Source organism: Hyla sarda, chromosome 3 (genome assembly GCF_029499605.1).
Source record: "Hyla sarda isolate aHylSar1 chromosome 3, aHylSar1.hap1, whole genome shotgun sequence".
Classification (NCBI taxonomy): Eukaryota; Metazoa; Chordata; class Amphibia; order Anura; family Hylidae; genus Hyla; species Hyla sarda.
In genome coordinates, this window is record NC_079191.1 from 328,481,376 (window position 1) to 328,494,682 (window position 13,307).

At 43.7% G+C, this 13,307-nt stretch overlaps 1 protein-coding gene across 2 annotated transcripts in view; it reads left to right on the plus strand.

Moving 5' to 3' along the window:
- MTRF1L (mitochondrial translation release factor 1 like) overlaps positions 1 to 13,307 on the plus strand; it is a 61,473-nt gene that overhangs the window by 2,076 nt on the left and 46,090 nt on the right. Inside the window, exon 1 of one of the 2 annotated variants that reach the window (XM_056567277.1) lies at positions 3,083 to 3,487. The exons of the other annotated variant lie outside the window; for it this stretch is intronic. Within the exon in view, the coding sequence (XP_056423252.1) occupies positions 3,151 to 3,487 (337 nt within the window). The 5' untranslated portion in view covers positions 3,083 to 3,150. Of the gene's footprint in view, positions 1 to 3,082; positions 3,488 to 13,307 lie in introns of those variants that run through there. 2 annotated transcript variants of the gene reach the window in all.

Here is a 13,307-nt window from a genome sequence, read left to right on the forward strand (position 1 = left end):
ATGTATATACACCTATTTCTATTTCCCGCAGAGAGCTGTGATTGGCCAGATGGCTCCAGCCAGTCACAGCTCTCTGTGGGAAATTTGAATAGGTGTATATATATATATATATATGTCAGTGCAGAGAGCCATAGAAGACCGGCCGGCCGCATCTATACATTATACAGAAGGATCGCAACAGGTGTCAGGAGTGACATCCGCTGTGATCTGTCTATTAATGCAGGTACTACAGCTCCCAGCATGGAGCACACTGTGCTCCATGTTGGGAGCAGTAGTACCTGCAGATAAGGAGAGGTCACAGCGGGTGTCACTCCTGACACCCGCTGCGATCATCCTTCATCCCTGAGATGTGCAGCGGCCTTCTCCTGTACTCGCATCTCTGCTCTATACTTTGGCCGGACACTCACCATTTATATTTCCCGCTGAGAGCGGGGATTGGCTGCCACCATCTGGCCAATCCCTACTCTGGGTGGAAAATATGAATGAGTGATGTGAATTTCTATTTACATCACTGTCCAGAGTATAGTGCAGAGATCCGAGCGCTGTATAGAGCCGCTCCGCATCTCTGCTATATTATGGACGATCGCATCGGGTGTCAGGATTGACACCCGGGGCGATCTGCCTATTAGTACAGGAACTACTACTCCCATCATGGAACAGTGTGTTCCATGCTGGGAGTAGTAGTACTACCTAAAAAATAAAGTGAAAAACACACACACTACATTTTTATTATTGTTGGATACATTTTTAGTGCCCTGCCCACCCACATAAATTGATCCCTGTTTAAAAATTAATAAAAATTTTGTTATAAAAAATATAAATTTCATAAAAAAAATTTCCATCACCACTGCAACCTTTTTTTTTTTTTTTTTTTGGTACCCAGCAAAGATTTCAAAGGGGCCAAACATGCAATTTCCACTCAAAGGAAAAAAACGCCCCAAAAAATGCAAGAAAAAGACGCCAAATACAGGAAAATGCTGTGACGTTTTTTCTGTCATTTTTTTTTGGCGTTTTTTGGGGCCACAAAAAAAAAACAAGAAGAAATTTAGCCTTAGTCCAGAAATGTATTACAATACAATAATCCCTATATTTATATAGCATCACCACTCAAAACAGTCCCTGTCCCAACTGGGACTCGCAATCTGAATGTACCTATCAGTATGTGTTGGCGTGTGAAAGGAACATATAAATGATTTGCAGATGTTGTCCTTGGTGGGAGTTGACCCTACAACAAAGGATAGGGGATAAGATGTCTGATCGCAGGGGTCCCCGCCGCTGGAACCCCCGCGATCAGACATCTTATCCCCTATTAGGGTGCGTTAACACGCTATTACTAGCAGCGGGTTTCACGCTGCGGGAAACCTACTGCGAGTTACACTACCATTGATTTGAATGGGTCCACAGACAGTCCGCAATAGTGTCAGATTTGCGGACTGTCCGCGGACCCATTTAAATCAATGGTAGCGTAACTCGCTGTGGGTTTCCCGCACCTATTAATTAACCTATTTTACACCCATTTTTTGTTTCCTTTTTATAGTGTGCGAACATAAGAGACGTCAACCAAGGCCATCTTCACCCAGCAGATCTCCCTTAAAGGGGTACTCCGGTGGAAAACTTTTTTTGTTGAAATGAACTGGTGCCAGAAAGTTAAACAGATTTGTAAATTACTTCTATTAAAAAAAAAAAATCTTAATCCTAAAGCTGGGTTCACACTGTAGAATTTCTGGGTAGAAATTCTGCTCAGAAATTCCGCAGTGTGAACCCAGCCTTACTTTCAATCAGTACTTTTTAGCAGCTGTTTGCTACAGAGGAAAACCTTTATTTTTTTAATTTCTTTTTTGTGTTGTCCACAGTGCGCCCTGCTGACACCTGATGCTCGTATCAGGAACTGTCCAGAGCAGGAGAAAATCCCCATAGCAAACCTATGATGCTCTGGACCGTTCCTGACACGGACAGAGGTGTGAGCAGAGAGAGAGCACTGTGGACAAGACAAAAAAGAAATTCAAAAAGTAAAGAATTTCCTCACATACAGCTGCTAAAAAGTACTAAAAGGATTAAGATTCTTTTAATAGTAAATTAGTAAAAGTAATTTACAAATCTGTTGAAGGGTGCGTTCACACTGAGGAATTCAAGAGGAATTCACTAGGAATAATTTTGGTCAGGAAATTGTTGCCTTCTCCATCAAGCGGAATTCAAGCAGAATTTCCAATGCGGAAATGAAGAGGAATGAAGGAGGATGTGTGTGCGGGCTTCCATGTTCAGGGACGCCCCTCGTGACGTCACACCCGCCCCTCAACAAAATTCTATGGGAAGGGAGTGCGACGGCTGTCACGCCCCCTTACTATAGACTTTCGTTGAGGGGGCGGGCGTGAAGTAACGAGGGGCGTCCCTGAACACAGAAGCCTGCACACACATCGTTTGGAACAATAACTTCCAGGGAACGGAGTACCCCTTTAATCTACTTTTCTGAATTCCGCTTGAATTCCGCTCGATTTCCGCTTGAAAACGATGTCGGGCAGAATTTTTTTTTACCATTGACTTCTATTGGATTCTGCTCGCGGATTCCGCTTGAAGAATGAACATGTTCTTTCTTCAAGCAGAACGGAATTCAGCGTCGGAATTCTGCTAGCAGAATTTCCGCAATGTGAACAGGACAGCAGAAATAACATTAAAGTCAATGGGCAGAGGAGATGTGAATTAATTTGGAGCGGAGAATTCAAGAGAAATGACTCGAGTAAATTCCTCTTCAATTACTAAGTGTGAACGCACCCTAACTTTCTGGCACCAGTTCATTTAAAAAAAAAATTATAATAAAAGTTTTCCACCGGAGTACCCCTTTAAGATCATAAGAAATTCTACAAAATAATATTCAATAAACTATTGGTGTTTCCCAATCAGGGTGCCTCCAGATGTTGCAAAACTACAACTCCCAGCATGCCCGGACAGCCTTTGGCTGTCCGGGCATGCTGAAAGTTGTAGTTTTGCAACAGCTGGAAGCACTCTGGTTGGGAAACACTGGCCTATTACATATGTATTGCATTACCCAAAAGCTGCCACAAGGTGTCGCAAGTCTATGCAAAATGCTCCGGATTGCACAAGCTCTGGGCGCGTCATTGACGTGCGGGTTAGAGGTGAACGTGTGAGCCGGTCATGCTTTTCAGCATTGCACGGTGTGTCCTGTGTGGAGTTCGCACCGTCCCCAGAAACGTATGGGGAAACTGCAATGAGAGGTGTGTACTAGGGCAGAGAATCCCGGGAAGCCGCACGGTGTCTGACAGCGTCCGCCGGCCGCTCCTAGAAGAGCTGATAAAGAGCGATGTCTGGACACGGTATCTCCGGCGCCTGGAGGAGGCGAATGAAGGGGGCGATGCAGTGTCGGTGCCCGGTACAGACGGGAGTCACGTGGAGGGGAAGCGGGTAATGCCGGTGCTACGGGAACTGAGGAGAAAAGAGCAAGAACTGCGGGAGCTACAGCAGCTTTTGGCAGGTGGGTACAGAGCCCGGGCCATGCTCTGTGTCATGTGAACGCTGCCAACCAGCTCTGCCACTAGGGGCATACTAAAAGGAATGCCCATAGACTTTAACAGGGAAGTGGAGTGCCCATAGACTTTAACAGGGAAGTGGAGTGCCCATAGACTTTAACAGGGAAGTGGAGTGCCCAAAGACTTTAACAGGGAAGTGGAGTGCCCAAAGACTTTAACAGGGAAGTGGAGTGCCCATAGACTTTAACAGGGAAGTGGAGTGCCCAAAGACTTTAACAGGGAAGTGGAGTGCCCATAGACTTTAACAGGGAAGTGGAGTGCCCAGAGAGAATAATGGAAAGGTAATATTAGAATTAGAGTCACAACTATTTGAGTGACCTTGTTTAACCCCTTAAGGACTCAGCGTTTTTTCGTTTTTGCATTTTCATTTTTTTCCTCATCCCCTTCTAAAAATCATAACGCTTTCAATTTTGCACATAAAATTCCATATTATGGCTTATTTTTTTGTGCCACCAATTCTACTTTGCAGTGACATTAGTCATTTTACCCAAAAAATGCACAGCAAAACGGAAAAAAAATTCCTTGTGCGACAAAATTGAAGAAAAAATGTCATTTTATAAATTTTGGGGGCTTCCGTTTCTACGCAGTACTTTTTTTTCGGTAAAAATTACACCTTCTCTTTATTATGTAGGTCCATACAGTTAAAATGATACCCTACTTATATAGGTTTGATTTTGTCGTACTTCTGGAAATAATCATAACTACATGCAGGAAAATGTATACGTTTAACCTGTTGGGGACGAAGGGTGTATGCATATCGATCAGCATGCACCCTGCGCAAATGCCCAGGGGGGGTCATCAGACCCCCCCCCCCATGTCGGCGATCGGCGCAAATCGCAAGTGAATTCACACTTGCGAATTGTGCCGATTCCGGGTCATAGGGGATCTATGGTGACCCGGAATATAAGGGCAATAGGAGTGAGGTAGCAGAGGTGACACCTTTCCTATCCCTGCTATTGGTCGTCAGAAGCAACGACCATAGCAGATCGGGGGCGGGGGGGGTTAACTTTCGTTTTCCCCATCCTGCCCACCCACAATAGGCGGGACAGGACGGGGAAATCGAAGAGGACCGACGCCGAAGGTCCACTTACCCGTCCGGAGGCAGCGGGCGACTGTGATCGGCGGGCAGAGATGACGTGCGGAAGAAGAGGACGGCTCCCTGGATCCGACGGAAGCCGGTGAGTTGCCTAGCAACATCTGGAGGGCTACAGTCTGAGACCACTATACAGTGGTCTCTAACCTGTAGCCCTCCAGATGTTGCAAAACTACAACTCCCAGCATGCCCAGACAGCTGTTTGGGCATGCTGGAATATGTAGTTTTGCAACAGCTGGAGGGCTACAGTTTGACACCACTATACAGTGGTCTCTAAACTGTATCCCTCCAGATCTTGCAAAACTACAACTCCTAGCATGTCCAAACAGCTCTTTGCTGTCTGGGTATGCTGGGATTTGTAGTTTTGCAACATCTGGAGGGTCACAGTTTAGCAATCACTGTGCAGTGGTCTATAAACTATAGCCCTCCAGATGTTGCAAAACTGCAAATCCCAGCATGCCCAAACAGCAAACAGCTGTCTCTGCATGCTAGTAGTTGTAGTTGCGTACCTCCAGCTTTTGCATAACTACATCTCCCATCATGCCCTTCGGTGATCAGTACATGCTGGGGGTTGTAGTTTTGCAACAGCTGGAGGCACACTGGTTGGAAAATACTGAGTAAGGTCACAGAACCTACCTGAAGGTTTTCCTACCAGTGTGCATCCAGCTGTTGCAAAATTACAACTCCCAGCATGCTGCACGGTCTCTCAGTACATGCTGGGAGTTGTAGTTTTGAAACAGCTGGAGGTTTGCCCCCCCATGTGCACGTACAGGGTACATTCACACAGGCAGGTTTACAGTAAGTTTCCTGTTTCAAGTTTGGGCTGCGGCAAATTTTTCGCCGCAGCACAAACTCCTAGCGGGAAACTCTCCGTAACATGCCAGTGCGAATGTACCCTAAAAACATTACACTACACTAACACAAAATAAAGGGTAAAACACAACATATACACCCCCTTACACTGCCCCCCCCCAAATAAAAATGAAAAAGGTATTGTACGGCAGTGTTTCCAAAAGGAGCCTCCAGCTGTTGCAAAACAACAACTCCCAGCATTTCTGGACAGCCAATGACTGTCCAGGCATGCTGGGAGTTTAGCAACAGCTTGAGGCACCCTGTTAGGGGTATTCTACGCCAGTGATTCCCAAGGTCCACCCCTATGCAATCCCTAATTTAGTCTTCAAATGCGCATGGCGCTCTCTCATTTCGGAGCCCTGTCGCATTTCAAACTGTTTAGGGCCACATATGGGGTATTTCCGTACTCGGGAGAAATTGCACTACAAATTTTGGGGGGCTTTTTCTCCTTTTACCCCTTATGAAAAGGAAAAGTTGGAGGCTAAAAAAAAAAAATTAGTGTAAAAAAAATTAAAAAATTTACACTAACATGTTGGTGTTGCCCCATAGTTTTTATTTTCACAAGCAGTAAAAGGGGAAAAAAAAGACCCCCAAAATTTGTAACGCAATTTCTCCTGAGTACGGAAATACCCCATATGTGGGCGTAAAATGCTCTGCGGGCGCACAACAAGGCTCAGGAGTGAAAGTGCACTATGTACATTTGAGGCCTAAATTGGTGATTTGCACGGGGGGGGCTGACTTTACAGCAGTTCTGACATAAATGCAAAAACATAAATACCCACATGTGACCCCATTTTGGAAACTACACCCCTCACAGAACTTGACAAGGGGTATAGTGAGCCTTAACACCCCACAGGTGTCTGACAAATTTTCATGAAATTTAGATGGGAAAATGAAAAAAAAAAAATGTTTTCACTAAAATGCTGATGCTACCCTAAATTTTTCATTTTCACAAGGGAAAAATAGGAAAAAAGCTCCCCAAAATTTGTAGCCCCATTTCTTCTGAGTAAGAACATACCCCATATGTGGATGTAAAGTGCTCTGCTGGCGCACTACAATGCTCAGAACATAAGGAGTGCCATTGGGATTTTGAAGAGAAAATTTGTCCGGAATTGAAGGCCATGTGTGTTTACAAAGCCCACATAGTGCCAGAACAATGGACCCCCTCCCCCCACATGTGACCCCATTTTGGAAACTGCACCCCTCACGTAATGTAATAAGGGGTGCAGTGAGCATTTACGCCCCACAGGTGTCTGACAGATTTTTGGAACAGTGGTCCGTGAAAATGAAAAATTTAATTTTTCATTTGCACAGCCCACTGTTTCAAAGATCTGTCAAACGCCAGTGGGGTGTAAATACTCACTGCACGCCTTATTAAATTCTGTGAGGGGTGTAGTTTCCAAAATGGGGTCACATGTGGGGGGGTCCACTGTTCTGGCACCTCGGGGGGCTTTGTAAACGCACATGGCCCCTGACTACCATTCCAAACGAATTATCTTTCCAAAAGCTCAATGGCGCTCCTTCTCTTCTGAGCATTGTAGTTTGCCCGCAGAGCATTTTACATCCTAACATGGGGTATTTCCATACTCAGAAGAGATGGGGTTACAAATCTTGGGGGGCATTTTCTCCCATTACCCTTCGTAAAAATGGTAAATTTGGGGAAAATACTGCACTTTAGTGAATAAATTTTTTTTTCATTTACACATCCGATTTTAACGAAAAATTGTCAAACACCTGCGGGGTGTTAAGGCTCACTGGACCACTTGTTACGTGCCTTGAGGGGTGTAGTTTCCAAAATGGTATGGTATGTGTGGTTTTCTGCTGTTCTGGCACCATATGGGCTTCCTAAATGTGACCTGCCCCCCAAAAACCATTTCAGCAAAATTCACTTTCCAAAATCCCACTGTCGCTCCTTCCCTTCTGAGCCCTCTACTGCGCCCGCCGAACACTTGACCTACACATATGAGGTATTTCCTTACTTGAGAGAAATTGGGTTACAAATTTTGAGAGGATTTGTCTCCTTTTACCTCTTGTAAAAATTCAAAAACTGGGTCTACAAGAACATGCGAGTGTAAAATATGAAGATTTAGAATTTTCTCATTCACTTTGCTGCTATTCCTGTGAAACACCTAAAGGGTTAACAAACTTTTATGAATGTTTGGATACTTTGAGGGGTGCAGTTTTTATAATGGGGTCATTTGTGGGGTATTTCTAATTTGATGGCCCTTCAAATCCACTTCAAAACTGAACTGGTTCCTGAAAAATGCAGATTTTGAAAATTTTGTGAAAAATTGGAAAATTGCTGCTAAACTTTGAAGCCCTCTGATGTCTTCCAAAAGTAAAAACATGTGAACTTTATGATGCAAACATAAAGTAGACATATTTTATATGTGAATCAATATAGAATTTAATTGGAATATCCATTTTCCTTATAAGCAGAGAGCTTCAAAGTTAGAAAAATGCAAATTTTTCATACAATTTTAGAATTTTTCACCAAGAAATTATGTAAGTATCGCCGAAAATGTACCACTACCATAAAGTAGAATATGTCACGAAAAAATATTCTCGTTATCAAATTTATAAGTAAAAGCATTCCAGAGTTATTAATGCTTAAAGTGACAGTGGTGAGATTTGCAAAAAATGCTCCCGTCCTTAGGGTCATAATGGGCTCCATCCCCAAGGGGTTAAAATTGTCATCTTCTGACCCCTATAACTTTATTTTTTCACGTTTGGGCCGGTATGAGGGCTCATTTTTTTTTGCGCTGTGTTCTGAAATTTTTATTGGTACCATTTTTGCATTGATCGGACTTTTGATCGCTTTTTATTCATTTTTTTTTTAATGATATAAAAAGTGACCAAAAATATGCTATTTTGGATTTTGGCCTTTTTTTTTTGCGCGTACGCCATTGACCGAGCGCTATTAGCCCAGGGTCCCGGCTATGAATAGCAGCCGGGACCCACTGTGTGATGCGGGGTCACGGCGTGACCCCGTTTTAAACATCGGGACCGGGCGCAGGGTGTACAGGTACACCCTGCATCCTTAACCTCTTAAGGACTAAGGGCGTACATGTACGCTCTGAGCCCAGTCCCCGTGTTTAAAACGGGGTCACGCCATAACCCCGCATCACACAGAGTCGGTCCTGGCTGCTATTCATAGCCGTGACCCTGGGATAACAGCGCGCGGCACCAATCGTTGTGCCGCGCGCTATTAACCCTTCAGACGCGGCTATCAAAGTTGACTGCTGCGTCTGAAAGTGAAAGTAAACGCTTCCTGGCAGCTCAGTCGGGCTGATCGGGACATCACGTTAAAATCGCGATGTCCCAATCAGTTAGGACGCGAGCGGAGACCCCTTACCTTGCTCCATCGTGTCCGATCTGGGTTTGATTGCTCCAAGCCTGAGCTACAGGCTTGAGCAATTGGGCCCCTATATCGTTGATCCATGCAAAGCTATGGCTTTGCAGGGATCAGGGTAAAAGATCAGTGTGTGCAGTGTTATAGGTCCCTATGGGAGCTATATCACTGCAAAAAAAAAAGTGAAAAAAAAAGTTAACAAAGGTCATTAAACCCCTTCCCTAAAAAAAAGTTTGAATCACCCCCCTTTTCCCATAAAAAAAAATAAATAAATGTGTAAATAAAAATAAACATATGTTGTATCGCCATGTGCGGAAATGTCCGAACTATAAAAATATATCGTTAATTAAATCGCACGGTCAATTGCGTCTGCGCAAAAAAATTCAAAACTCCAAAATAGCGTATTTTTGGTCACTTTTATGTCCTGAAAAATGAATAAAAAGCGATCAAAATCCGATCAATACAAAAATGGTATGTTAAAAACTGCAGAACACGGCGCAAACGGCGGCAGCGGGTGGCGAGCCTTTCCCTGGTGTGGCGATGATGTGCGGCGATCCTTTAGACTACGGAAGCCGGTGAGTTGCCTAGCAACATCTGGAGGGCTACAGTTTGGAGACCACTATACAGTGGTCTCTAAACTGTAGCCCTCTAAATCTTGCAAAACTACAACTCCCAGCATGTACGAACAGCAAACGGCTGTTTCACCATGCTGGGAGTTGTAGTTGCGTACCTACAGCTCTTGTATAACTACATCTCCCAGCATGCCTTTCGGCAATCAGTACATGCTGGGAGTTGTACTTTTGCAACAGCTGGAGGCACACTGGTTGAAAAATACTGAGTAACTGAACCTAACTGAAGGTTTTCCAACCAGTGTGCCTTCAGCTGTTGCAAAAGTACAACTCCCAGCATGCACAGTCTGTCAGTACATGCTGGGAGTTGTAGTTTTGCAACAGCTGGAGGTCCCCCCGCCTCCCAAAATGTGAATGTACAGGGTACATTCACACGGGTGGGTTCACAGCGAGTTTCCTGCTTCAAGTTTGAGCTGCGGCAAATTTTCCACCACAGCGCAAACTCCTAGCGGGAAACTGACCGTAAACCCCCGCCTGTGTGATTGTATCCTAAAAACCCTACACTACACTAACACATAATAAAGGATAAAAAACTACATATACACCCCCTTACACTGTCTCCCCCCCCCCCCCCCCCAATAAAAATGTAAAACGTATCGTAACTCCCAGGATTTCCGGACAGCCACTGACTGTCCAGGCATGCTGGGAGTTTAGCAACAGCTGGAGGCACCCTGTTTGGGAATCACTGGCATAGAATACCCCTATGTCCACCCCTATGCAATCCCTAATCTAGTCCTCAAATGCGCATGGTGCTCTCTCACTTTGGAGCCCTGTCGTATTTCAAGGAAACAATTTAGGGCCACATATGGGGTATTTCCGTACTCGGGAGCACTTGCGTATAAAATTTTGGGGTGCTTTTTCTCCTTTTACCCCTTATGAAAAGGAAAAGTTGGGGTCTACACCAGCATGTTAGTGTAAAAAAATTTATGTTTACACTAACATGCTAATTTTGCCTTATACTTTTTATTTTTATAAGAGGTAAAAGGAAAAGACCCCCAAAATTTGTAATGCAATTTTTCCTGAGTACGGAAATACCCCATATGTGGATGGAAAATGCTCTGCGGACGGACAACAAGGCTCAGGAGTGAGAGCGCACTATGTACAGTTGAGGCCTAAATTGGTGATTTTACAGCGGTTCTTACATAAACGCAAAAAAATAAATACCCACGTGTGACCCCATTTTGGAAACTACACCCCTCACGGACCATAACAAGGGGTATAGTGAGCCTTAACACCCCACAGGTGTTTGAAGAATTTCCGTTAAAGTTGGATGGGAAAATGAAAAAAACATTTAACTAAAATGCTGATGTTCCCCTAAATTTTTCATTTACACAAGGGAAAATAGGAAAAAAAAAGCCCTAAAAATTTGTATCCCCATTTCTTCTGAGTATATAAATACTCTATATGTGGATGTAAAGTGCTCTGCAGGCGAACTACAATGCTCAGAAGAGAAGGAGCGTCATTGGGCTTTTGGAGAGAAAACTTGTCCAGAATTGAAGGCCACGTGTGTTTACAAAGCCCCATAGTGCCAGAACAATGGACCCCACCCCCTTATGTGACCCCATTTTGGAAACTACACCCCTCATGTAATGTAATAAGGGGCGCAGTGAGCATTTCACCCCACAGGTGTCTGACAGATTTTTGGAACAGTGGTCCGTGAAAATGAAGAATTTAATTTTTCGTTTGCACAGCCCACTGTTCCAAAGATCTGTCAAACGCCAGTGGGGTGTAAATGCTTACTGCACCCCTTATTAAATTCTGTGAGAGGTGTAGTTTCCAAAATGGGGTCACATGTGGGGGTTCCGCAGTTCTGGTACCACGGGGGGCTTTATAAACGCACAAGGCCCCCAACTTCTATGCCAACCAAATTCTCTCTCCAAAAGCTCAATGGCACTCCTTCTCTTGTGAGCATTGCAGTTCGCCCGCAGAGCATTTTACATCCTAACATGGGGTATTTCCATACTCAGAAGTGGGGTTACAAATTTTGGGGGGCATTTTCTCCTATTACCCCTTGTAAAATTTGGGGAAAAATGCATTTTAGTGAGAAAATTAAAAATGTATTTACACATCCAACTGTAACGAAAAGTTGTCTAACATCTGTGGGGTGCTAAGGCTCACTGGACCCCTTGTTACGTTCCTTAAGGGGTGTAGTTTCCAAAATAGTTGCCATGTGGGTGTTTTTTTTTTATTTTAATTTTTTTGCTGTTCTGGCACCATGGGGGCTTCCTAAATGTGACATGCCCCTCAAAAACTATTTCAGCAAAATTTGCTTTACAAATTTCTCCTTCTCATCTGAGCATTGTAGAGCACCTTCAGTGCACTTGACGTCCACACATGGGGTATTTCCATACTCAGAAGAGATGGGGTTACACGTTTTGGGGGAAATTTTCTCCTATTACCTCTTGTAAAAATGTAAAATTTGGGGAAAAACCAGCATTTTAGTGGAAAAAAAAAAATTCATTTACATATCCAACTTTAATGAAAAGTTATCAAACACCTGTGGGGTGTTAAGGCTCACTGGACCCCTTTTTACATTCCTTGAGGGGTGTAGTTTCCAAAATAGTATGCCATGTGTTTTTTTTTTTTTTTTTGCTGTTCTGGCACCATAGGTAAATGTGACATGCCCCCCCAAAAAACCATTTCAGAAAAACTCACTCTCCAAAAAAATCCCATTGTCGCTCCTTCCCTTCTGAGCCTTGTAGTGCACCCACAGAGAACTTGACATTCACATATGAGATGTTTCCTTACTCAAGAGAAATTGTGTTATAAATTTTACGGTGATATCTCTCCTTTTTACCCCTACAAGAACATGCGAGTGTAAAAAAAAAAATGAAGATTTTAAATATTCTCCTTCACTTTGTTGCTATTCCTGTGAAACACCTAAAGGGTTAGCACACTTACTGAATGTTATTTTGAATACTTTGAGGGGTTCAGTTTTTATAATGGGGTCATTTGTGGGGTATTTCTAATAAAAAAAAGGCCCCTCAAATCCACTTAAAAACTGAACTGGTCCCTGAAAAATTCCAATTTAGAAAATTTTGTGGAAAATTGCTGCTGAACTTTGGAGCCCTCTGATGTCTTCCAAAAGTAAAAACATGTCAACTTTATGATGCCAACATAAAGTAGACATATATGTGAATCTGTATATCATTTATTTGGGATATCCATTTTCCTTATAAGCAGAGAGCTTCAAAGTAAAAAAAAAAAATGCTAAATTTTCAACATTTTCATAAAATTTGGGAATTTTTCACCAAGAAATTATGTAAGTATCGACGAAAATTTACCACTGACATAAAGTAGATTATGTCATGAAAAAACAATCTCTGAATCAGAATAAAAAGTAAAAGCATCCCAGAGTTATTAATGCTTAAAGTGACAGTGGTCAGATGTGCAAAAAAGGGCTGCATCCTTTAAAGTGAAAATGCGCTATGTCCTTAACCTCTTAAGGCCCTCTTAAGCCCGGTCCCGGTGTGAAAAACGGGGTCACGCCATGACCCCGCATCACACCGGGTCTGTCCTGGCTGCTAACGATAGCCGGGACCCTGGGTTAACAGCGCGCGGCATTGATCGTTGTGCTGCGTGCTGTTAACCCTTCAAAGTTGACCGCCGCATCTGAAAACGAAAGTAAACGGTTCTCGGCAGCTCAGTCGGGCTGATCGGGACATGGTGATAAAATCGCGATGTTCCGATCAGCTGGGACGCAGGCGGAGGTCTCCTTACCTCTCTCCGCGGCATCTGATCGGGGATTGATTGCTCCAAGCCTGAGCTACAGGCTTGAGCAATCGAGCCCCTATCTGACTGATCCCTGCAGAGCTATGGCTTTGCAGGGATCAGCATAG